The sequence below is a fragment of the Schistocerca nitens genome, chromosome 3 (assembly GCF_023898315.1).
Source record: "Schistocerca nitens isolate TAMUIC-IGC-003100 chromosome 3, iqSchNite1.1, whole genome shotgun sequence".
NCBI lineage: Eukaryota > Metazoa > Arthropoda > Insecta > Orthoptera > Acrididae > Schistocerca > Schistocerca nitens.
This window is the reverse complement of record NC_064616.1, coordinates 424,273,201-424,298,891: the sequence shown is the minus strand read 5'-3', so window position 1 is coordinate 424,298,891 and position 25,691 is coordinate 424,273,201. Positions and strand designations below refer to the sequence as shown.

Here is a 25,691-nt window from a genome sequence, read left to right as displayed (position 1 = left end):
TTATGTTCATCAACTGAGCATTCAGTATGTCTGTGGCTCTTAGGGATGTTTGTCACAGCTAAGGTGATATTCCTGTGTAAAGGGGAGTATGTAGAGCAGAATACAAGCCAATATTTTCAGTCGACAGCTTTAGTGCCTGTACCATAGTTGTTTCTAAACATGAACCTGGCAATTCAGAATCTTGTCAAGTATAAAGTGTGCATTGTCATTCCCTGTCATGAAATGTGAGAAGGCTGCCAGCATCTACTCTGAAGTAATAACATTTTAGAATGAAATAATATTCCATGGTAAATTGATGATGTTGTGTTGGGATTTAAAGATTATTTGGTAAACTTCATGATGAACAAAGGAGCTGGAAACCATCAGTTATGGACCATTCTGAAATAGTTGCTTTGCAAAACCTGCTGTCTTTTTGTATGAAATACATTCATAAATTGATCAAACTGCCAATTGATAATTGGTTGAGTAGATTTCCAAAAATTGTGAACTCACTTGATGCTGAAAATGTTAATAACTTAACACAAAAGAAATTTAATTTAATATATTGAGTAAGGTACTGATGTCAGCTGCATTTTACCACTGAAATAGACTCTAAGGAAGGAAAAAAAACATGAAGGTATAATCTGAATACGATGGAAATTGGTAGATGTGATGTACATGTACAGACAAATAAATGCTCAAATTATCAGAAAAATTGGTTGATTTATCCAAGAGGAAGAGATTCACAAATTGAGCAAGTCAGACATGTTGGTCCACCTCTGGCCCTTACACAAGCAATTATTCAGCATGGCAGTGGTTGACAGAGTTGTTGGATGTTCTCCTGAGGGATATTGTCTCAAATTCTGTTCTATTAGGTCATCAAAATCCTGAGCTGCTTGGAGGAGCCTACTGATAATGCTCCAAATATTCTCAGTTGGGGAGAGATCCGGCAACCTTATTGGCCAAGATAGGGTTTGGCAAGCACGAAGACAAATAGTAGAAGCTCTCAACATGAATGTGTGGGCAGTATTGTGCTGAAATGTGAGCCCAGGATGACTTACTGTGAAGGACAACAAAATGAGGCAAGGGCAACAAAATGAGGCATAGAATATTGTTGATGTGCCACAGTGGTGTAAGGGTGCCATGTATGACAACCAAAGGGGCCGTGCTATGAAATGAAATGGTATGGCACCCCAGACCATCACTCCTGGTTGTTGGGCTGTATGATGGGCAACAGTCAGGATTTTATCCCACTGCTGTCCAGCGCATCTCCAGACATGTCTTCGCTGGTCATTGGGACTCAGTTCAAAGTAGGACTCATCATTGGAAACAATTCTGCTCCAGTCAATGAGATTTCAGGCTGAATGTGCCTGACACCACAGCAGATGGGCTTGTTGGTGTACAGAGGTCAATGATAGTCAATGCAAGGGACACAGTAAGCTCATTCCTCCTTGTGTGTGCCATGTATTATGATCCATGTGGTCACTGAAGCACTAGTTGCATGTTGAATTGATCATGACGAATCTGGGGCTCTGAGTGCCTATCTGACGATTGCTCGGTCATATTCTGTCGTCTCCCTAGGTCAGCTGTCTCCTTCTTGACACTGTGTTTGGTCATGTTACACCCATTCGTGCCAACGTCATCAAATAGTGGTATTGCTTTTATTCAAATGCCAAGCGATTCACCGATTACTCAAACCAGCTTCTTTGAGTGCAACTACACAATCTCTCTCAAATACTGACATCTGTGTATATTGTACATGCACCTCTCTGCAAGGTGTACTTACTCTCCAACTGATTATACTGAATGAAATTTGCAAAGAGTTTATGTCCTTGTATCGACATGTCCCCTGTTTTTTATCCTTGCCAGCTGTTCTGTGAAACTGCTCTGCATCATCACACATGCATCTGCCGGCTGCCAAAGTTTTCAATTGTGCCTGATACCTATATGAGTGCCAGTTTGTGACCAATTTGCATAACTCACTTGTGGTGCATCATCATTATCCCGTTTTTCATTGTGCAGTGCAATTCAATGGTGAAAGTCGAAAATTTGTGTCAAACAGGGATTCAAACGTGGATTTTCTGCTTTATGCAAGTGGTCACTTTAACTGCTTCGGCTATCTGAGCACACTTGACCAGCTTACCCAAATTTTCAACTTGTTGCACACTATGAAGTAGCATCCCTGTCCATTTGCCTCATTTGCTTACAGAATTTCCTGTATTCCCACAAGGAGTATGGCTTCTATTGTGCATACACATTAAAGAATAAAAATCAACATTCTGAGGAGGTACTGATGTCAGCTTCAGTTGCAATGCCCAGTTGTGGCTGACGTTGGTACTTCCCTCAAAAAATATTGATTTTTACGGCCACTATGTTAAATTTCTGACAGAACAAACACCACACATATAAAATGGGTAGAGTTGACTCAGGGTTGTTTGTGAGGGATGAAGAATTCCTGTAATCTCCTGTGACATCGTATGGAACCTAGATGACCCAGTACATGCCATAGTTTAAAAGGCAATTAATGCAGTGGTATCATACTATATCTCTGCCGGGGAAAAAAATTGTTGTGATATTCTGTAGGATTTAATAAGAATTTTTTTTATGTATTTGACTTGTTGACTCCACGTCAGTCCATAAATATTGACAGGTTCTGAGAGACCATCTAGACGCTTTATCAGGCAGTTAAAAAAAAAGGGTGGGGTGGGGTGTGGCTCAGAACAGCTGTTGAAGATGGTGTGTTTGTTGCATGATGAACCTCAGCCCACACTACGGGTAAACTGGCAGAAGTCATTAATGGCTTTTATTGGGATATTCTGAACCACCTGGGTATAGTCTCAGGCTAGCACCAAGTGACCTGTTTCTTTTTGCCATATTGAAAGAGCACATGAGCAGAGAACTGTTTCCAGTAAAGCAGGAGGTTAATGATGCTGTGTAGGAATCAAGGGAGTTGGCAGCAATTATGTGTGACTCTCGAGTATTCACTTTATTTGAATATTATAAATCACACACTGACTAAAAATATGTTATTATCGTATTCATATTTATGGACTATAGATACAGACTACTCCTGTTTCACAACAGACAATTCACAGTTTGATTTTTGCTCCAGTTTCCAACCTTTGAAAACTTAGAGCTTTACCAACTCTCCAACATAGTCATATTTAGAAAAAGCAGAACACCTTGAACAACTAGAGATAGGATGCTTGTATTCACAGGACATGTACATTAGTATGCTCTGCAGAAATGATCAGCATTTCAGTCACCTCAGTTCAGCATGTGTCCCATTGCCTAGTGGGCACAGGGTCCACCATGGGCGCAGATAATTCATTCTACGCATGATGGCATCAACATGTATAAGCACAAATGGTGTCCTGCGGTATAACCATCCGTGCTGCGTTCACCTGGTTTCAAAGTTCGTCTGTGGCATTTGGCTTTGGGTCACAGCACTGCACCCATCGTTTTGCCATATCCCACACATTTTTGACTGGCGACAAGTCTGGTGATCTGGCAGGCCAGTGCAAAAGGCTGACATAGTGTGACATCAAGAAGGCACATGTTCATGCAGAAACATGTGGTAATGCATTGTCTTACTGAGAAATGCCGTCTGGGATGTTGTGCAGAAAGGATATGGATATGGGTCACGGGATGCCATTCATGTAGGTCACTCTGGTCACAGTGCCCTGGACATGCACTACCTGCCATTTGCGGTTGTATCCAATAGGACCCCACATCACAAGGCCTTGAATTGGTGCTGTATGCCTTGTTCGAATGCAGTCAGTATGATGCTGCTCCCCCAGTCTTTACGAACCACAATGCGGCCATCATTTTCAAACAAACAGAACCTAAATTCATCCAAAAACACTACCTGATGCCATTCCTGTCCCCTGTGATGTAGGTCCATATACAATTGCTGTGTTCCATGTTTCTGCATATTCGTCAAAGCTATGTGGAGAAGTGGATGTCGCGTACGTAATCCATGCCGTAATGGTGATGGACTGTCACCCCTGGTAGTATGTGATGTGTTACTCTGTTCCACTGTTGGGGATTGGGTGGGTGGTGTGACCTAACCCATCTTGTTGTGTTCTATGGCCTTCCATGAAGCAGTTTCCTGGATGGATGCATCACATTCTCTCATGCCAATAATGTGCCGTCTTTTAAACTCGCTAATTTGACAATACGGTTTGCGCCTATGTCTGCGGAGCATTCTGCACATCTGATCAAGTCAGACTGGTCCGTTACCTTGATTTCATAGTGTCAACAAGAGCCACAGGCACATTTTACTGGTAGGTGGTGTTGCGCCACAATGTCAATGTTGACCACGTGCTAATCATTTCTGCAGAACATGCTAATGTACATGTCTTGTGAATATGAACATACTATCTCCAGTTGTTCCAGGTGTTCTGTTTTCTAAACATTGTGTATATTGTAACCTTATTTTTTGAAAAAAGATGAGGATCAAGAATAGGAGAAGCGGATCGAATAGAAATATATATGAAGACAGTAACTTATTCTCAAAAGAACAGTTACTGTTGATGACCGTGCAGCTTTTTCCTGGAATAAATGATGACTAACTAACAACCTGAGCTGCCGACGGGTGTTGTTGATATACCTCGATGTGGACAGCTGAAAATGTGTGCCCCGACTGGGACTCGACCCGGGATCTCCTGCTTACATGGCAGACGCTGTATCCATCTGAGCCACCGAGGACACAGATGAATAGCGCGACTGCAGGGACTTATCCCTTGCACGCTTCCTGTGAGACTCACATTCCCAACTGTCCACAATTCTGCATATGTATTGAACCTTATAGACATTTGCCCACCCACTCATTACTCGCGCATGCTTTGGCGATTCCCGTAAGAGTTTGGGCAACCTGTGCGCATTCGCAGCTGTCCACATCGAGGTATATCAACAACACCCGTCGGCAGTTGAGGTTGTTAGTCATCATTTATTCCAGGAAAAAGCTGCACGGTCATCAACAGTAACTGTTCTTTCGAGAATAAGTTACTGTCTTCATATATATATAGTTAAAGGCTACCCAGCCATTGACCTTTGTCTGTGCGAATGCGCACAGGTTGCCCAAACTCTTACGGGAATTGCCAAAGCATGCACGAGTAATGAGTGGGTGGGCAAATGTCTATAAGGTTCAATACATATGCAGAATTGTGGACAGTTGGGAATGTGAGTCTCACGGGAAGCGTGCTAGGGATAAGTCCCTGCAGTCGCACTATTCATCTGTGTCCTCGGTGGCTCAGATGGATAGAGCGTCTGCCATGTAAGCAGGAGATCCCGGGTACGAGTCCCGGTCGGGGCACACATTTTCAGCTGTCCACATCGAGGTATATCAACAACATCCATCAGCAGCTGAGGTTGTTAGTTAGTCATCATTTAGATAGAATAGAAGTTTATTGTCTCATAACATACAATTTCAAGTCATTGACGTGGTGTACAAGAGAGTCATCAAAACACAACAGCTTGTTTACAGTTTTCCTTAAAATATAATTAATTTAATATACTGTACTGAATACATAATTGATACACAACATGTAGATTTTTAAAAAATAGCAAAATATAACATCCTAAGTGTGTGTTCTCTCAAGCTCAAATTTTCAGATCATCCTCCATGAACTCTTCAGTTGAATGGTAACATTTCTGCACCTTTGCAATGTTTATAAATTAATAGTGAAAAATTCTTTCCTTTCACCTTGTAAATTTTCATACCAACATACTGTGGAGTTTGAGCATAAAATTTTAAATAGTGGGTGAGCAGCATAAAATTATTTTGATTTCTGGTGCTGTAATAACGTTGAAATTGATTTGATAAAAATAATGAAGGTTACTATGTACGAAGGTAATCAGTTCATAGATGTACAGTGAGGGAACATTTGATGTACTTAGATCTTTTAGGAGTGAGCAACATGATTTTCTTTGCTTTACATTGTACATATTTCTAATGATAGTTTTTTGAAGTTTTAGTAATAGAGACATATGGTTTGAGCTACTCCAAAGTATAATTCCATACTATATTACTGATAAAAAGTAGCTGTGACATACTACTTTCCTTATGTCCATACTGATAGCATTGTAATAGTATCATTATTGCAAATGCTAGACCATTTAATTTATTTGCAAAGTATATACTGCGATAAATTTTTGTCTAACTGGATTCCAAGGAATTTCACATAGCTAGCTTCCTACAAATTCTGATTTTCACAATGAATTTGAATATCATTTAACTTTGCTTGTTTTAAGTTGCATTAACTGAGTTTTTCTGTGTTTAATTTTAATCTACTTAAATTAAACCATGTATCTAATTTTTCTAAGGTATTGATGATCATTTGAAGAATTTGGTTTGATCCATTTAAATTAAACCATGTATCTAATTTTTCTAAGCTATTGATGATGGATTGAGGAATTTGATTGGGACAGTTAGTTTAAATTATTACAAATATGTCATCTGCAAATAAAACTGAGTGACACTGAGTATTAAGCTGAAGGATAAGGAAAGGAAAAAAGAAAGAAGGAAAGGAAAAAGGAAAGGAATGAAGTATAAGTCTCGTATGGTGCAGCAGGTGAATGATATGGTTTAAGAAAACTAAAGGTGTGTTTAAAACTGTGTGCCTTGTGGTTCATCACCTTGCAGCTGCAGCTTGCCCCACATGGAAGTAGAGGCACACAGTGTTAACAGAGATGTAAATGGATTCTCTCGCATGCACATGTTGAGGAAGAAGCATGCACCTACACGTGTGCCTCTACTTGCATGTGGCATAAGCTACAGTTGCATGGTGACTAGCTGCAAGGCGCACAGGTGTAAAAACCCTTAAAAGTGAGAGACAAGTACAAGAAAGTGGTAGTGGATATGAAAGCCAGGGGTTTGTTGGAATTGAGGATCCGTTGAAGGGGAATTACTCCTTTTCATCATCCATTAATGCTCTTGATAGGTTGGGGAGTGGAGGGGTTCCAGGAAGCGTGGGTGTCCACAGAAATTTTTCCAAAAGGGATAAGATTCTCAAATTTCCATTTTTGTTATAGCTGATTAGCTGAGTTTGAGTGTATGTTTGGGCCAAAGAAATAAATTTAACAGAAAATACGCTAAACTCACTCACTGTATCTTAAACATTTGATAGTTATCAAGTCTCTTCTTTTTTTAAGGTAGATTACTGTTACATCATAAAGGTAAGCATATTTCATTGGTATATCCAAAATCTTTTTACATTTTTAATATGGGTCAGTTGAATCAACTCTAAACAGCGGAGGACTGAATGAAAATGGTCATCTTCCCCATGTCTTGGCATGTTATTGTTTAGCCATGACAGCTGGGCTACAGAACTTCTAACTCTATGGCTGGATGTTGCAATGAATTTTGCTTCATATGTTTCAAGAAGAGGATAGTTCAAGAAAGCCCAAACATCTTGTTGACCTTGATACTTCACCATTTTCTCATCTCTTACAGTGCCAAAATTGGCATGTCTTCTGAGTTCAGGCCCAAAGATGAAGTGAGGTAAATAAACCTACACTACAGAATGACTGTGTTTCTCAAAAATCACTCTTCTGTGTAGAACTGAATAGTCTCGGCAAACCTTCATGGGTCAGATACAAACATACTGTTTAGCTTATGAGATGCAGGAGGCAAAGGGGCTGTTATTGTGGGAATTGGGGCAGATGTCAGGTGGGTATACTGCAGCCATGTTTGTACTGTGATGGGTGTTGCAACTGTCCTGTTCTAGAGCTCATTAATGTCTTTACAAGTAAGCAACAGAGTGAAGAAGGGGTACTCCATTCTGACAGTGTCCTATAAAGAATCACGTTCACTGGATACGCCGAAACTGCTGCCGTGACAATATGAAAACCCAACAATGTAGTGTTTACTAAAGCCACAGTGTTCCCCTTGCATTCAGTAATGCTAAATCCATGCTTCAGTAGAATCAGAGAGAACAGTGGAAATATGTGGAAATTCTAAAATTAACAAAAAGTCTACCACAGATTGCAGAAGGGGGCAAGTAAAATAAATAGCAAATCAAGTATAGTTTTAGAAAGATCAGCTAGTGAAATTTTCATGGGCATTAATAAGTCTAATAGATTTAATTGGGAGAAACATATCATTCCATAATGTCATACAGGATCCCCCCCCCCCTTTTTTTTTTTTTTTTTTTTTTTTTTTTTTTTTTTTTTAACTCAGCAAGCAAAGCTTAAGTTCTCTGAATTTGAAACTATTTAACGTGAATTATTTCTTGTGTGGACTGAAGAACATCCTGCAAAGGTGTGTTCAGGGAGCTGGGGATTACCACCTATTGTTTCCTAACATATTTATCCAGTGATAAAATTTGTCGTCAATTATATATTTGTTTTCAAAACTGACAGCTCACTTCATTTAAACAGTACTAAAAATAAGAATAATCTTCACACAAAGAAATAAAGTTGCTTGCTGTGGCCCAGAAAGGTGTCCATTATTCAGGAACACACATTTTCAGTAACTTGCCAGCAGTTATAAATATTTTCAGTGTGATAGGAGCTTAAAGGATCACGTTCAATGTCTTCCACTCCACTTGCAAATTACTTACTAGAACCCTTTGATGTGTATATAATTAGCAATATCAGATAATTAGCAATATCAGATAATGTGAATGTCATGTAAAAGCCAACTTCGGCACATTTTCATTGCAGTAGTGAGATCAACAGAAAGAAATATTGTGAACTGTTTTCTGTCTGTCGATGTGTGGTTACAATAACCCAAGGATTATCATATTAACCTCAGTGTATTGTACATTTACATATTTTGTTACATGACTATTATTATCTAAATGAAAATATGCTTAAGATTTTTTTTACTTATTTCACATCCATGAGAGGACCATTTCGCTTAGTATAAGTGGGTCACAAATTTATCTTGTTTGGGTTGTTATAAATATGTATTTGTAGTCTCCTGTCTGTGGAACAAAAAGTGTATCTAATTTAATTGGATCAAAAGTACCCACTATTATGCAGTGAAAACTGTCCGTGTTATTCCTAGGTCAAGCAATGATAAGTAATTAAGTTAAAATGAAACATGAAATAAAATTTTTCGTTCATGGGGAAACCTACTTGAGTAGAAGTTTTTGAAAGAAATTTCCACCATTTGACTGTAAATTACTGTTTATGTATTTCACATAATCATGATTTTCGCTTTATAACCATTCTCAGATGCAAGTTGAAATGTCAGAAAAGTCTGACATGCCTAAATGATATTTTGTCATCAAAATAATGTATATTTGGTCTTATTAAAGATACATAATAAGACTGACATTGTGCAGAGTGAATAAATATTTACAAACTGTAAAGTGTATTTGACAGCCAACACATTGATATGACCTACATTCATCGTGTTCATACATCAACATGAATAACTGATGAGTTGGCTCTATTCATTGTTCCACAGGCTACTGAATACACTCATTTTTTCACCATTATGTTTTTCTTGAGCAAGATGCAAAATTTGCCATCTAGTTGCATTTTACTTCAATTTCAAAGTATTTGTTTTGATTTGTTTCAGAGATATTGACGCAGTAATCAACCGAGCAAACAACACAGAATTCGGACTCGCATCTGGAGTATTTACAAGAGACATTAATCGTGCACTTTACATAGCAGAGAAAATAGATGCAGGGACAGTTTTCATAAATACCTACAATAAGACTGATGTGGCAGCTCCATTTGGAGGTTTCAAACAATCTGGATTTGGAAAAGACTTGGGTACATATTATTTAGCTTCCAAATATCTTGGATTACAGTCATTGAAAATCTTTCAGCAAATTTACACAGAACATTTCCTCCAATACAATAATATAACTTCACCATGTTGTATATAAAAGTGTGTAGAACCAAGCATTCAATATATGACTGTTTTGGAAAATTGCTTGAAATATTTGCTTAAGTGAGTCGTGCCCTCCAAATAACCAGATAAGGTTGTTCAGGTCATTAACACTTTTATAGTACTGTAAATGGTATAATCATTCATTGATTTTACCACTAGGTAAAGTGAAAATGCAACATATTTAACTACAGCATAAAAACTGTTCAGTTGTGATGAAACATTTTTTCTTAACAAGAGTGCTGCTCAGTGAAACACTTTTTCATATCTAAGTTTTAGGGCTAATTCTCAGTAAAGCACCAGAAATCTGCTTGTCATGATATAATAGAAAATGTGAATACATAAACAAATGAATACTTTTAGAGACAATATGACAGTGATGACTATAAAGCACTTACAGGGCAAATTTAAGGTCCAAGTAACACAAGTGGTCACTTGGGATGTTAATGAAACATTTGTATATGGAGTGAATCATAATTAGTAATGAAAACTGAAATAGTTGAAAGTACTTGATATGGGAGGCAAAAAAATTGCAGTAAACATGGGTTTCCAGATGAGTTGTTTGCGAAATAATTGCTAATGTGCTGTTGTAGTCATCTCTGATTTCAGTATGAATTGTTATCATGGTTACTCTAAATGTATCCGAAATGTAAACTTTTTGACCAAGTGCACATCTAATTAGGTTCAAATTTTCATCCAGCACCCACCTTAATAAGAAATACAATGCTACGTACTTGTTACAGTTTACTGTACACTTGTGTCTGTTAAAGAAGGTCTTGCACTTGTCACCTTTACATTTGGAGGTAATACTGCAGTGAGTTACAAATTCTTTCAAACACTCTCGGATCATCTCATAAGTTGCGACTTTACTTTTCACTGCTCCAGATTTTCAACCATGTCGATGACACTACTGAACACTTCACTTTCGAGATGGCCTCAGACAGAAAAGTCCAGAGTACTGAGGGCAGGTGACCTTCGTGGCCAAGGTACACAGCCTGCTTAACCCATCTTATGCAGTACTGGTGTGTTAAAAGTCATCTTACGTGAGCAGCAAAATACGCCTGTGTCCCATCATGCGTGTACTAGTCTCCCCAACATTGTGCAAGGTATGCTGGGTCATGGGTGAAATTTGAGCCTAATTATATGGGTATATAACATGAAAAGTTTATATTTCATGTACATGTATAGTACCAGGACAGTATTTCGTAGTGAAGTGAGTGGCAGCTCATAACCACACCTTCAAAACTGGCTCACAAATGGCTCATTTGTGGACTTATGTTTAGTGGAACATATTTGCTTCTGCTGTTGTGTTTTTTCACTTGTCAGTTTCATTATTGATTATGATCTACCCTGTATATAAATATCACAACAACATTTTTATTATAATGTTTTTAGTTAAATAATGAATCTCGTGTGGCTCACAGCAGGGTGTATATTGTTCTTTGTCTGTTGCCACTTCAGCAATGGGTGTGTCAATTCAAACTGGTACCATCACCAGTAAATGAACCCAGTTCCTCTGTATGAAGGGTGTGAATGATGCCTTCCAGCTATGAGTGGGGAGGGGAGGAGGAGAGATAATAAACACTTACAACAGTAATAAAATGAGCAAATGCCTAAGAAAGGTACCTAATACCCGAGTTAGGAGGGGGGGGGGGGGAGGGGGGGTGCCAAATAAATATGTCACTTGTGTTGAGAAACACTCTAACTGCCCTGAATACTTCCCTATCATCCACTTTTTGCTCTAGCTTGAATGAATGATTTTTTCCCTATAAATGTAGAAAAGTGACTGGCAATTGGCTCAAAATCAGTCAAGTGAATTCTACATGAAAGTCTGTAGCTGGATGAGTTCTTAACCAAATTGACAACTCGTCATCAACTTTGTGTCCTTATGAGAAGGCTGCTCAAATTTATAACCCATAAATGACATAATGGTTTCAGTAACACATTTTGTGGTATTTACAGGTGCTGTAGGCTTTGGGGTTTTTTGTCAAATTGTGTATCAGTGGCTCAGAGCAGTATATGAATGCCAGACATCAGGCAATGTGTATGTCCCACTCATGCCGGCATAGAGAGAAGCCCACGAGGAATGCACTCATCAATCAGTCACATGTTAGTCCAGAGGGAAAATAGTAGTTGGTGCAACCATATGAACAGTTGACAAGAGCAATGTGCTGGTGGTGGTATAGGAGTAATTTTTATGTAAGGGGGTGGCATGTTTCACAGTATTATCAATGATCAATCTGAGAGGCTTCTGGTTCCATGTGATAAATCATTTATGTTTATTGAGAACAGAAGCAATTCAATTATACTTACTTGGAGCCACTACTGGTATTACTTTTGCTTGTGTTGAACATTAACTGCCAAGTAAAATATACTACGTTCTATTAGCCAATAAGTCTTTGAGCCAGTCACTTATTTTTTAAGATACTTTCTTTATTTGTTTTGGTTATCAATTGATAATGTGGTGCAGTATGAAATGGAAAAAAGAAAGATAAGGGTTTAGAGTCTCATTGATGACAACCATTAGGGACAGAGTGCAAGTTGAGATTAGGGAAGGAAGTTCACCATGTCCTTTTCAGAGGAGCTGTCTTGGCATTTGCCTTAAGTGATTTCCAACAACCACAGGAAAACTTAATCTGGATGGGTGAATGGGAATCTCAGCCATTGTTTTCCCAGGTGTGAGTCCAGTGTCTCAACAGCTGCTCTATTTTGGTGTCAGATGCTGTTATTTATGTTTTTTTAGTTTTTTATTTTCTCTTTATACTTTTTTGATGTTATATGTAATTTATCATTGAGCCACTGTATTATGCTTGTTGTAAGCATCTCTCATATTTCAGTGATACAGTTATGATCTCTTCCTCAGTTAGTTTTCTATTCATAGAGCTCTCTGCACTGTAGCTCTCAGCACCGTATGTAATACATGCATAACATGTTCCTGTGGCCTTGTTGATAATCGTACTATGAGTCATTGTAATCTTAGTGCTTTCCCATTTTATCAAATTCCTTCCATCTCAGTTTTTTCCTCTTTGTTTTGTGTAAATTTTTTCATATATTCATACTTTCTTGATACACTTCTTCCATACTTCCTCTTCTTGACAGTGCTTCATAGATTTATTCTTCACCAAGGATTGGACAACACGTTGATTTTTCTTTTTTTTTTCCCCAGATAGTTTACTGTTCTCATTTTGTATTTTTAGATTTGCACTTTCATATGCTGTCATGTGACCTGCATATTTTCTTCTTCTGTGCTTTTATCCAGTTCCTTTATCAGTTGTAAATTTTCTTGTAAATTACTTTTGTTGTCATATCAAATTAATTCCTCTTTGTTATGCATAACATTTGTTATATTTCTCTTAAAGTTTCATTGGGTTCATATCTAAACAACTGAATTTGGTCTTACAATTTATAGTCATGTCTTAAGCTTCTTTAATGTCATTGTGTATATGTCCAGTTTCCTTTTTGGATACAAAGAGAGATAGAATAGTTTTTAACAGACAAGACTCACATTCAGGAGCAGTAATGTTTGAACCCATCTCTGGGCATCCAGATTTAAGTTTTCTGTGATTTCCCCCAAATCATTAAGGTGTCGCCCAGAGTTTTTCCTTAGAAAATGACACTGCTGATTCCTTCCCATGTGACTGTCCAATCCTAGCCTGTATTCAGTCTCTAATTACCTTGTCATTAATGGGTTATTGAACCCTGATCTACCATCCTTTTACTTCTTAATTTTTGTGTGTACTTGAGTGAGTGTGCATTTTGTAATTAATTGATGTAGTAGTCTGTAGCAACAACTGTGTAACAGCCACTTAAACAATGAACTTACTAGTATAAAGTAAGTTGGGATTTCCTGTGTTGTCAACAGAAGCTTTAGTTGAGCAAATTTAGTACTAGATATGTAGTAGAAAGAAATGCATTTGAAGAATTTGCATATAGTAATGAACTCTCCAGTAAAAATATTTTAGTGTTTTAAGTCCCAAGAATAGGAATGCAATGTGGATACAATTTGCACATTTCTGTTGAGTTTGGTCGAATGAACTGTTGAAATTATTCTGCAAGTGCTGCTGTCCACATCTGACAAATTGTCTGTGTATTTTGAGAACATTTGTGGCCTTATTATGGTGTCTTCAATCACACCTTGTATGATTTTCATTTCTCTTTAACATTTATCATCCATTATATAGTAATCTTGTCTGTCATTGGTGCTTGATGCTTCACTTGGTTTTCAATGCTGGGCATTTTTTTCATTATCAGCTAATACAAAGTATATGTGGCAGTGACACTTGGTGTGATAGGATCTCTTCAGGGGAATGCATTTTTAAATCCAGAATTTGATATTTTATCTTTTTGTTCCATGCACCCTCTTCTTCTTCTTATCAATTGAAGACGTAAAGTCTGTAAATGAGTCCGCAATAATAATGTGGCTCTTCATTTGTAAAGATCCATCTTGATCATACAAGTGATCAAGACAAACCTTTACAAATAAAGTAACTCTCCTTCTTATTCAAGAAATTTCAACCCTATAACATCAACAACTATTTAAACGCTAGACTTGTTGTAATGTTCCAGTCCATCCATTGCATTTTTATAGGACCAGAATATCCAAGGATTTTATGAAAAATCTTCCATGGAATTCCAAGTGTGAAAATTTTCATAGACAGCAAGGATAGTCTTCATTACAGATGCAAGAGTTGCAGTAACATTTCTCAGTTGTTTCCCTCCATTACCTTTTGCGGAACGGGCATAGCAATAATTGTTTTCTCCTCATTAGAAATTAACAATAACTTGTCACTGGACTGTTTTCTCTTTAAAATCAAACAAGAAATTGATTTATAAGAAAAGATTGTGCACGTTTTGTGATTTTTTTTTTTTTTCTTTTTTACATTTCACACCATTGGAGTACCCCCCCTGCGGGTCCGGGGTAAGAATAGGCCCGAGGTATTCCTGCCTGTCGTAAGAGGTGACTAAAAGGAGTTTCAACCGTTTCGGTCTTCCATGTGATGGTCCCCCTTAGGGTTTGACCTCCATTTTTCAAAATTCTACAGAAGTACGAGCCTTTTGGGGAAGGATGCCTTACGTGGAGTACCACTGGTCCTCAGTGCACTAAGACGTTGGCACTCAGCATTGTACCGACGTTGTAACCATACCCACTATTCCTCAAATTGGGCCTAAACGCCTGATGGGTTGTACAAGTTACGCCCATAGTGCGTCCCCATCTGCACCTACGATCATGATGGACTTTCCATGGCACCAGAAATCCAGCACGGTAGCCAGCCCGTTGTGGTGGGGTCATCATGTACCCTCTAGGTTGTAGCCCCCTGACAACACAGGGATCGTACTGCCGATACCTGAGCTGCACCCTCCCCACGTCGGCCAAGGAGTAGATGCCCGTCTCCTTGGGGCATCAGGACTCCCGGCAACGGTCATCCTGCCAGGTGGCCCTTGCTGAGGCTGGGTGGCGCCCGTGGGGAGAGCCCCTGGTCGGAGTGGGTGGTATCGGGGCGGACGTTTCGCAGATGAAACGTCAACACGTATCAGGTCGCTCTGCGGCCGAGTCTTTCAAAAGGAAAGGTACTGTCTCTAGTTCTGGTTCTCCTGCCCTTTCCCCCTTGGCCACTCCCTGGGAGGAGGGACAGGCCCGCCGGCTTGGGGCGAAGTACTTCCCCCGCTATTTGGTCTGTTCTCGAACCGATGGGAGGACGTTCGCCACCTCCAAGCCCATGTTCTTTGTTCAGCACATTGAGGACATCTTCGGGGAAATCGAGGCTCTCAGTAAGATGCCTTCGGGGGCCATTCTTATAAAGACCACCTCCGCCACACAGTCGGCGGCGCTCCAGTCGTGCGACCGCCTAGGGGATATCCCAGTGTCCATTGTCCCGCATCTGGCACTAAATAGGACGCAGGGGGTTATTATTCATCAGGACCTCCTGCTGCAATCTGATGAGGAGCTCAGGGCCAACCTGGAGTGACGAGGCGTGCATTTCGTCCGGCGAGTCCAGCGGGGCCCCAAAGACCGTCGTATCGACACCGGGGCCTTTATCCTCGCCTTCGAGGGGGATGTTCTCCCGGAGAAGGTAAAGGTGATGTGCTACCGGTGCGACGTGCAACCTTACGTTCCACCTCCTATGCCCTGCTTTCGGTGTTTGCGCTTTGGGCACATGTCGTCACAGTGTGAGGCTGAGCCCCTTTGTGGCGATTGTGGACGTCCTCTTCGTGAGGAACATACATGCACCCCATCACCTCGGTGCGTCAATTGTCTTGGCATCCACTCACCTAGATCTTTAGACTGCCCCGCGTATCAGGAGAAGAAGAAGATTCAAGAATTAAAAACTTTGGATCGTCTCTCTTATTCTGAGGCCAGGAAGAAGTATGACCGCCTCCATCCCGTGACGTTGACAACTTCATTTGCCTCAGTCGTGTCCACTCCTTCCACAGTATCCTCACCCCTATCCTGTCTCCCCTCCACCTCCTCACCCCATTCGGGGTCTATGCCTCCGCCTCCCTCGCGGCCCCTGCCCCCTCTTCCCCAGGGGCCACCCTTCCTCCTCCTCCCCCTCCGCCGCCTGAGAAGCGATCCTCTTCTCAGACGTCCATCAGGGAAACGTTCCGGACCCCAGCTTCCGAGGTCCGGAGTTCCAAAATGGACCCCGCGCATGAGAACCTTCTTCGGGTCCAGCCCACCATCCCCGTGCCTCATCGGACTTCCAAGAAGGCCTCCAAGATGAAATCTTTATCCCCCTCTCCACCCCGGCGCGTTTCGTCTGACACTCCATCCGCGAGTCGCTGCTCCCGGCCGTCCTCAGTTTTGCAGGGACGCTCTGCTGCCAGGCGCTCAGCTGGCCTCTCGTCGGCGAATGATGCTGCCCCTCCTACGCAACCTGGGAAAGCGGCCGCAGCTGGCGACGACTCGATGGAACAGGATCCGCCTCCCGCCGGTTGTAGCGTTGTTCCCTCGAAACCTGGCCCTCCGCGGCCGTCGAGGTGACCAGCTCTTCACCCGTTTCGTTCCCCCCTATTTTCTGACTAGCGATGGCTTTGTTACATTGGAACATCAGAGGTATTCGATCTAATCGGGAGGAATTACAACTGCTCCTCCGCCTGCACTGTCAGCTCGTCCTTGGTCTCCAGGAAACCAAGTTGCGCCCAACTGACTGTATTGCCTTTACCCACTATACCTCGGAGCGGTATGACCTCACCCCTGTGGACGGTATTCCAGTTCATAGTGGGGTCATGTTGCTCGTTCGGGACGATGTCTATTACCATCCCCTCCCATTGACCACCCCACTCCAAGCAATAGCTGTCCGTATTACTCTTTCTGCCTATACTTTTTCAGTTTGTATCATCTACACTCCATCGTCATCTGCTGTTAGTCGGGCTGACATGATGCACCTGATCGTTCAGCTTCCCCCGCCGTTTTTATTGTTTGGCGACTTCAATGCCCATCATCCCCTTTGGGGCTCTCCTGCATCCTGTCAAAGAGGCTCACTCTTGGTGGATGTCTTCAACCATCTCAATCTTGTCTGCCTCAATACTGGCGTCCCGACTTTCCTCTCGGACTCTACTCATACCTACTCCCACTTGGACCTCTCGATCTGTTCTACCACTCTTGCCCGTCGGTTCGAGTGGTATGTCCTTTCTGACACCTATTCGAGCGACCACTTCCCCTGTGTCGTTCGTCTCCTACACCACACCCCATCCCCACGTCCTTCGAGCTGGAACATACCGAAAGCTGACTGGGGCTTTACTCCTCCCTGGCGACCTTTCAGGACCACGATTTTCTCAGTTGTGACAGTCAGGTCGAATACCTCACGGCTGTTATCATCAATGCTGCCGAACGTTCCATTCCTCGTACTACCTCTTCTTCACGTCGCGTTTCCGTCCCCTGGTGGAATGAGGCTTGTAGAGACGCTATCCGTGCTCGACGACGTGCTTTACGCATCTTTTCGCCGCCATCCTACGTTGGCGAATTGTATTGGATACAAACGACTCCAAGCGCAATGCCGTAGAGTCATCAAAGACAGCAAAAAAGCCTGTTGGGCCTCTTTCACCAGCTCCTTTAACAGTTTTACTCCCTCTTCTGTCGTCTGGGGTGGCCTGCGCCGGCTGTCGGGCATTAAGGTCTACTCCTCGGTACCTGGCCTGACTTCAGGTAATGAGGTCCTTGTTGATCCTGTGGATGTCTCCAACGCCTTCGTCCGCTTTTTCGCAGAGGTTTCAAGCTCCGCCCATTACCACCCTGCCTTCCTTCCCAGGAAAGAGGCAGAAGAGGCTCGGCGACCTTCCTTCCACTCGCTGAATCTGGAAACTTATAATACCCCCTTTACTATGCGGAAACTCGAACGTGCGCTTGCACTGTCCCGGTCCTCTGCTCTGGGGCCAGATGCCATTCACGTTCAGATGCTGGCACACCTTTCTCCGGCAGGCAAAAGCTTCCTTCTTCGTACCTACAATCGCGTCTGGACCGAAGGTCAGGTCCCCATGCGTTGGCGTGACGCCGTCGTTGTTCCTATACCCAAACCTGGGAAGGATAGACACCTTCCTTCTAGTTACCGCCCCATTTCTCTTACAAGCGGTGTCTGTAAGATGATGGAGTGCATGGTTAACGCTCGGTTAGTTCGGATTCTTGAATCTCGACGGCTACTTACCAATGTTCAATGCGGATTTCGTCACCGCCGTTCTGCTGTTGACCACCTTGTGACCTTGTCGACATTCATCATGAACAACTTTTTGCGAAAGCGCCAAACGGTAGTCGTGTTCTTCGATTTGGAGAAGGCTTATGATACCTGTTGGAGAGGAGGTAACCTCCGCACTATGCACAGGTGGGGTCTACGCGGTCGCCTGCCCCTTTTTATTGATTCCTTTTTAACAGATTGAAAGTGTAGGGTACGTGTGGGTTCCATCTTGTCCGACGTCTTCCTCCAGGAGAACGGAGTGCCTCAGGGCTCCGTCTTGAGCGTAGCCCTTTTTGCCATAGCAATCAATCCAATTATGGATTGCATTCCACCTAATGTCTCGGGCTCTCTTTTTGTCGATGACTTTTCGATCTACTGCAGTGCCCAGAGAACATGCCTCCTGGAGCACTGCCTTCAGCGTTGTCTAGACAGCCTATACTCATGGAGTGTGGCAAATGGCTTCCGGTTCTCTGAAGAGAAGACTGTTTGCATCAACTTTTGGCGATATAAAGCGTTCCTTCCGCCATCCTTACATCTCGGTCCCGTTGTTCTCTCATTCGTGGAAACAACTAAGTTTCTAGGGCTCACACTGGACAGGAAACTTTGTTGGTCCCCGCACGTCTCTTATTTGGCTGCCCGTTGTACACGTTCCCTTAATGTCCTCAGAGTTCTTAGTGGTTCATCTTGGGGAGCGGATCGCACTGTCCTGCTTCGCTTGTATCGGTCCATAGTCCGATCAAAGCTGGATTATGGGAGCCTCGTCTACTCGGCCATCCCTCTTACGCCATCTCAACTCCATCCACCATAGGGGGTTACGTCTTGCGACCGGAGCATTCTACACTAGTCCCGTTGAGGGTCTTTATGCTGAAGCTGCCGAATTACCATTGACCTTCCGGCGCGACATACTGCTTTGTCGGTATGCCTGCCGGCTGTTGTCAATGCCCGACCACCCCTCTTATCAGTCCTTCTTCGCCGATTCTCTCGACCGTCAGTATGGTTTGTATGTGTCTGCCCTGCTGCCCCCTGGAGTCCGCTTTCGTCGCCTGCTTCGACAATTGGATTTTGCCCTCCCTACCACCTTCAGAGAGGGTGAGAGCCTGACTCCACCTTGGCTACAGGCTCCGGTTCATATTTATCTCAACCTCAGCTCGCTCCCGAAGGAGGGTACTCCGGCTGCAGTGTATTGCTCACGGTTTGTCGAACTTCGTGCGCGACTTGCCAGTCACACCTTTATTTACACTGATGGCTCCAAAACTGACGATGGTGTCGGCTGTGCCTTTGTCGTCGGGGCTGTCACCTTTAAATACCGGCTCCTCGACCAATGTTCCAGCTTTACGGCTGAGCTTTTTGCTCTCCATCAGGCCGTTCAGTATGCCCGCCGCCACCGCCATTCATCGTATGTACTCTGCTCTGATTCACTCAGTGCTCTTCAGAGCCTTGGAGCTCCATATCCGGTCCATCCCTTGGTGCAACGGATCCAGCAGTCCCTCCATTCTTTTGCTGATGGTGGCTCTCCTGTCAGCTTTCTGTGGGTTCCCGGCCATGTAGGAGTGCCTGGGAATGAGGCTGCTGATGCTGCAGCCAAGGCTGCAGTCCCCCTGCCTCGGCCAGCCTCCCATTGTGTCCCGTCATCTGATGTTAGTGGGGTTGTTTGTAAGAGGCTTGTGTATTTGTCGTGGGATGCTTGGTCCGCACTTCAAGGAAACAAGCTCCGGGCAGTAAAACCGTTCCCAACTGCTTGCACAACCTCCTCCCGACCATCTCGGCGAGAAGAGGTCCTTCTGACCAGGTTGCGGATTGGGCATTGCCGGTTTAGCCACTGCTACCTGCTCTCTGGTGACCCAGCCCCGCAGTGCCCTTGTGGTCATGTATTAACAGTGCGCCATGTTTTATTGTCGTGTCCCCGTTTTAGTCAATCTCGTGTTGTCCTGTCTCTGCCATCTACTTTACGGGATACTTTAGCTGATGATGCTCGAGCAGCTGCTCGTGTTCTTCGTTTTATTACTTTGACTGGCTTATCCAAAGACATCCAACTCTTTCACTTATTTTATCTGCATCTTTGTAAGAACTTTCTGGTGTCTCCCCCCCCCCCCCCCCCCTTTGAGTTTTACTAGATTCTATGTGCTCTAACAATTGTGACTGGCCGCTATTGACCTCAGTAGTTGAGCGCCCTTAACGCCCCCCCCCCCCCCCCCCAAAAAAAAAAAAAAAAAAAAAAAAAAAAAAAAAAAAAAAAACACCATTGGAGTGCTTGGTTAAATTTTACATATAACCATTTGTTTTTAAATCGGCAGTTATATGTTAGCAGATTATATGACCATAAGAAGGGACACAATTTGAAAGGATTTCTTTCTCAATAATTGGAGACTGATTTTTCATTTGTTTCTGTTTCAGGTGAGGAGGCCCTTAATGAATACTTGAAAGTGAAATGTGTCACACTGGAATACTAATATTATTTTCCTGGCTGGAGATTTTTACTGTCTATTTTTTAGAATATATTTTGTCATATTTGATGCACAGCTTGTATTTAAGAATCTCGTACTCTTGCCATTTCCTTGTTAATATCTTTTTATTACTTTTACAAAATATTTTAATAAGTTTTTTCATCCCATATTTGGTGCACAACTTGCAATGAAGAATCTCTTGCCATTATAATTTATTTTACTCCTTTCAGACATTTATGTTCTTTTTTTTGCTTATTTTACGTTTCTATAAACTTGTTGCATTAATATACTGTACTGCTGGTCTGAATGAGAAACAGAATTGATACTATTATGTGCCATGATAAAGCAGTGTGAGAGATCATCTTTCTTTGATTAACAGGGACTTACCAGGGTACCTACTCTGGTTCATATTCTGATGAAAATGAATGTGCATAGACATGTGTAGGAATGCACAGCCACTCACATCCATGTTACTACTACATGCACATGCTGCCCCGCCCCCCCCCCCCCCCCTCCCCACTTTCACACACATTGAGCTGAAGAAAAACTGACCAGCATATCAGAAATCCTGCAGAATCCAACTTTATTTCTTCAGAAATTATTTCTTTAAAGTAGCTGCTTTTAGTATGGCAGTAATAAGCTACTACCTATTATTTTCTGAACAAAAGAAAAATAGAATCAAATGTAAAATACTATGTGAACAAAGACTGAGTGTGATGAGAGAATGTTGTAACCAATATGTGCTGTAATAAAGTAGACTAGTGATAAAAGTAAGTTTATAAATGGGTGGATCTGTGCATAGTAAAATGATGACTTTTGCTCATGATTAATGAAAAATTGATTGTAAAGATTCCTACATAGATGAACAGTTTGTGCACTGACGATATCAGACTGTCACAATACCTGTAATCTCGATGTGTCTAACAAATGGATGAGAATTTACTGTTTGAGATCTGAAAATCAGTGTTGCCGTCCTTTTTTTTTTTCCTTCTTGATTTTCTTGTGATATTTTTTGTAATTATGTTCTTTGTATCATTCCATCTTGCCATATTGTGGATTCAGATACGAAATAAATAAATTATCAGTATGGTAATTCTTTTCTGTGAGTAAATGGAATACCCTTCTGTTATAGTTTCTTTGAGGGAAGTATGTACTTGAAGATGAGGGCAATAATCTGCCCTATTGTACTTTAGACACAAATAGATATTTACCGTGTGACCTTCTACAACCCTTATTACTTTCCTCCCCAGACAAAGATCATAGAAGAATAAGCAACAAAGATTCCTTGGGAATATTGCACCTCAATGACTAAAATGCACTGTTGTCCTTCCAAACACATGCTTTCCTTGGCTATGCAATTTTTGAACAGAAACCATGTGAAAACATAATCGAGTTTATGAAAATCAGATAGGTTTCAGCTATAAAAAGCATTTAATGAAAGATGTATTTATGTACACTATCAGCTGCTGTATAAACTGTATGAAAATTAGCTACTAGTTTTGGTCTATATGAACCACCATTTGGCACTGGTCAAAAATTTATTATAGCATTTTGTTTTTTAATGTGTTAAACATAGTTGCCATAATTTTGTATTGACTTAAAGGGACAAACATCTCCATGATAAGTCCCTGAAAACTGCACAGTGTTGACTGGCTGTCATGTGGCATCATATAGATGTGGTATGGAGGGGCATGGGGTCATCACACTAATTTCCCAGCTTTTGTCGATTTTCCAGACCATGGAGCCACTACTTCTCAGTCAAGTAGCTCCTCAATTGGCACACACTTAATTACACAGTAACTGGACATCAGCTTACTCCCGTTGAAAAGGCAGCATATACACTTCTTGTAATACCTGTCCAAGTTACTCTTATTACACTCACATCTCAAATATTGCAAAAATTTCATAACGGAATTAATGAAACACATATTCGAGTTTTCTATAGACTATTGTTTTGCATATTCACCAAAATCTGCAAAACAAAAGCCCACAGACAAGTGGAATATCTCTTTCATTAACACAGTTATGTAGGAAGTTGTAGTGTATTCCTTTTCTTCCTCTCTTACAGCTGGTAACAATGCAATGTCACTGTTCATGAAAGCTAGGTTTTAATATGTAAAAACTAAACTAAACTCTGTGATAAGTCCTCAAAGACTTCACAGTTTCGACTGGCTGCCATGGGGTGTTATGTGGTATGGAGGGGCATAGCATCAGCATACCAGATTCCCAGCTATAGTCGATTTTCCAGACCATTGAGCCACTACTTCTCATTCAAGTAGCTTCTCGATTGGCATCATGGGGGTGAGTGTACGGTAGTACCGGGCTGTGAATCTGCATTTTCAGACAAGACCTGCATCATTCCTCATGTTTTAATATTTAAAAACTAAACTAAATTCTGTGATAAGCCCCTGAAGACTACAGTTTTGACTGGATGCCATGTGGCGTTAGGTGGTATGGAGGGGCATAGCATCAGCATACCAATTTCCCAGCTATTGTCGATTTTCCAGACCATTGAGCCACTTCTTCCCATGCAAGTAGCTTCTCGATTGGCATCATAAGGGCGAATTTACCCCATTCCAGTTATACCAAGGAAAAATCCATGGTAGTACTGGGCTGTGAATCTGGATCCTCTGCGTGATAGTCAGATGTGCTGACCACTTGGCTGCAGAGGCAGTCTTTAATATTTACATTTACAAAAATATCAATAAATTTTTAGTTTTCTTTAACATCAGTATTTCATACAACTGTTAGTTGAATTTAATGTAATTGACAAGTTCTAAGATTTTTCTCCATTGCATATCAGTGGTAAATTAACTGAACCTCTGTCTCTATGTCAGTAAACATTTGCATCTATCATAAAATCTTCGTCAACCAACACCTAAGATCAACTAAATTGCTCTTACAGATCATGTGAATGTAACCTATTGTAAATAGTTTTCATCTCTCTTTTGTAAATGAAGTTATTTTTTGTTAATAACTTTGCTATCTTTCTTAAGTAAATTATATTACACAATGTATTTAAACTTCTGAGCTAAATTTCAATTACGGGATGCAATTGTCACAAAATTCTCATTTTCAAACAGTTTAGTCAAAATCAGTTTCAGCAATTCCTTAGATGTTACCTTTCTTTGAAAAGAGTTTTTTACATGAACACCTTATCTGTCATAACGTACCAGTGTGCAACTTACTGCAAAATCAGCAGAAATGGCAATCAGAGTGAGGAACGTCAGACTGATTTACATATGCCATGTTGTAATACCATCAACATGAGGAATGATGCAGGTCTCTTTTGAAGATGCAGTGATTATCACTACCGCTATACGATACTGGAAAAGAGCAACTTATCTTGAAATTTAGAGCTGATTTGGCTATAACGAGAAGAGATAGGAGTTTTGTGAGCTGCAGTAGTAATGTTAGGACTAGAGAAGACAAAATTACAAGAAAGCCTTTCCAAGTAAGTGAAAAGATCCAGGAGATGTTGCAAGTCTGGTTGCCTCAGCTGTCTCCAATACCTTATGCTTTGGAGGCTGATTAAAGAAGTATTCAAACAGACAAAAATATTCAGCAGCAGTTTGACTGTGCAGGGCACAATGTGCAAGCTAAGTGGAGGAAGAAAAGTTTAAGGTAAGGAGGGTCTTATTGCTGGCTAAGTAATCACAGAAGGGGAAAGTCAAAACTGGCACAGAACTCCATGTTAAGTTGATGACCACAGTCATAATACAGTTTTTAAATGGTAAGAGTGCTAACAGAGAATGAGGGTATACCTAGGATCTATCAGTTTTATAGTCGTAAATTGTCATAGCTGTGTTTGGACTTAACCAGAGCTCCAAGCACTAATAGAAAGCACTGAAGCTCAAATCATTATAGCTAAAACCGGAGTTAAATTCAGCCAAAATTTTTACAAAGAACCTAATGGTGTTCAGAAAGGATAGATTAAATATAGTGTGGGACCTGAATTTCTCCTGGTGTATACAATTTTCAAACAACTTATGGATATTCAGCTAGGTAATATTTTCAGCGACCGCCGATATTTCGATGGGAGTACACACTGCCAGTTTCAAGGCAAACTGCAATGGACAGGCAATGTACAGGCAAATTTAAAACCTCGGTTCTTAGACTGATGCAGGAAGGATAATACACACTGAACACTAGTGCCACCGAAGATGACCAAAGTCAGAGATATCAATAGTGAGATTACGAACTAGCAGGTAAGCTAACATTGACTCATCCCTCTGTTTTTGACAAGGGAGAGAGCAGATTCCAAACAGAGTTTAAACAAAAACCTCCATCCCTGTCCACATGGTTTCTCGCTAATTTGATCTCAACTGCTTCCTTAATAACACTGCCCCAATAGCTGGACGTGCATGCCAATATCTTGGTGTTGTTATATAGCATGGGGTGACCAGTATCCAAGGAATGTTCGGCAATAGCAGATCTGCTTGGCTGCTGTAACTGTATGTGCCATTCATGCTCAGTAAATTGGTCCTCCACAGTCCTGATACTTTGAACAATATATGCCATGCCACAGCTACAAGGAATGCGATATACAACCGCCTTATGCAAACCAAGATCCTTAACAGAACCCGAACTCACTTTAATTTTAGATGGAGGTTGGAAAACACATTTCACATCATATTGCCATAAAATATGACTGACCTTGTTGGAAGTGCTTCCTACATGAGGCAAAAAGGCAGTAGACTTAGGTGTCGACTCAGAATTATCATCAATCACCTGGTGCACCGTTGGTCA

The 25,691-nt window shown here is 41.4% G+C and overlaps 1 protein-coding gene across 2 annotated transcripts in view; it reads left to right on the top strand.

Annotated features, from left to right (window-relative positions):
* The window catches only part of LOC126248367 (cytosolic 10-formyltetrahydrofolate dehydrogenase), a 166,717-nt gene extending 145,257 nt beyond the window's left edge, over window positions 1-21,460 (top strand). Inside the window, exons 15-16 of one of the 2 annotated variants that reach the window (XM_049949295.1) lie at window positions 9,512-9,711; window positions 20,893-21,460. In XM_049949295.1, coding sequence (XP_049805252.1) covers window positions 9,512-9,711; window positions 20,893-20,948 — 256 coding nt within the window. In that variant the 3' untranslated portion in view covers window positions 20,949-21,460. Of the gene's footprint in view, window positions 1-9,511; window positions 9,712-10,714; window positions 10,853-20,892 lie in introns of those variants that run through there. The other variant, XM_049949296.1, reaches the window with a different exon arrangement.
* The last annotated feature ends 4,231 nt before the right edge of the window (window positions 21,461-25,691 follow it).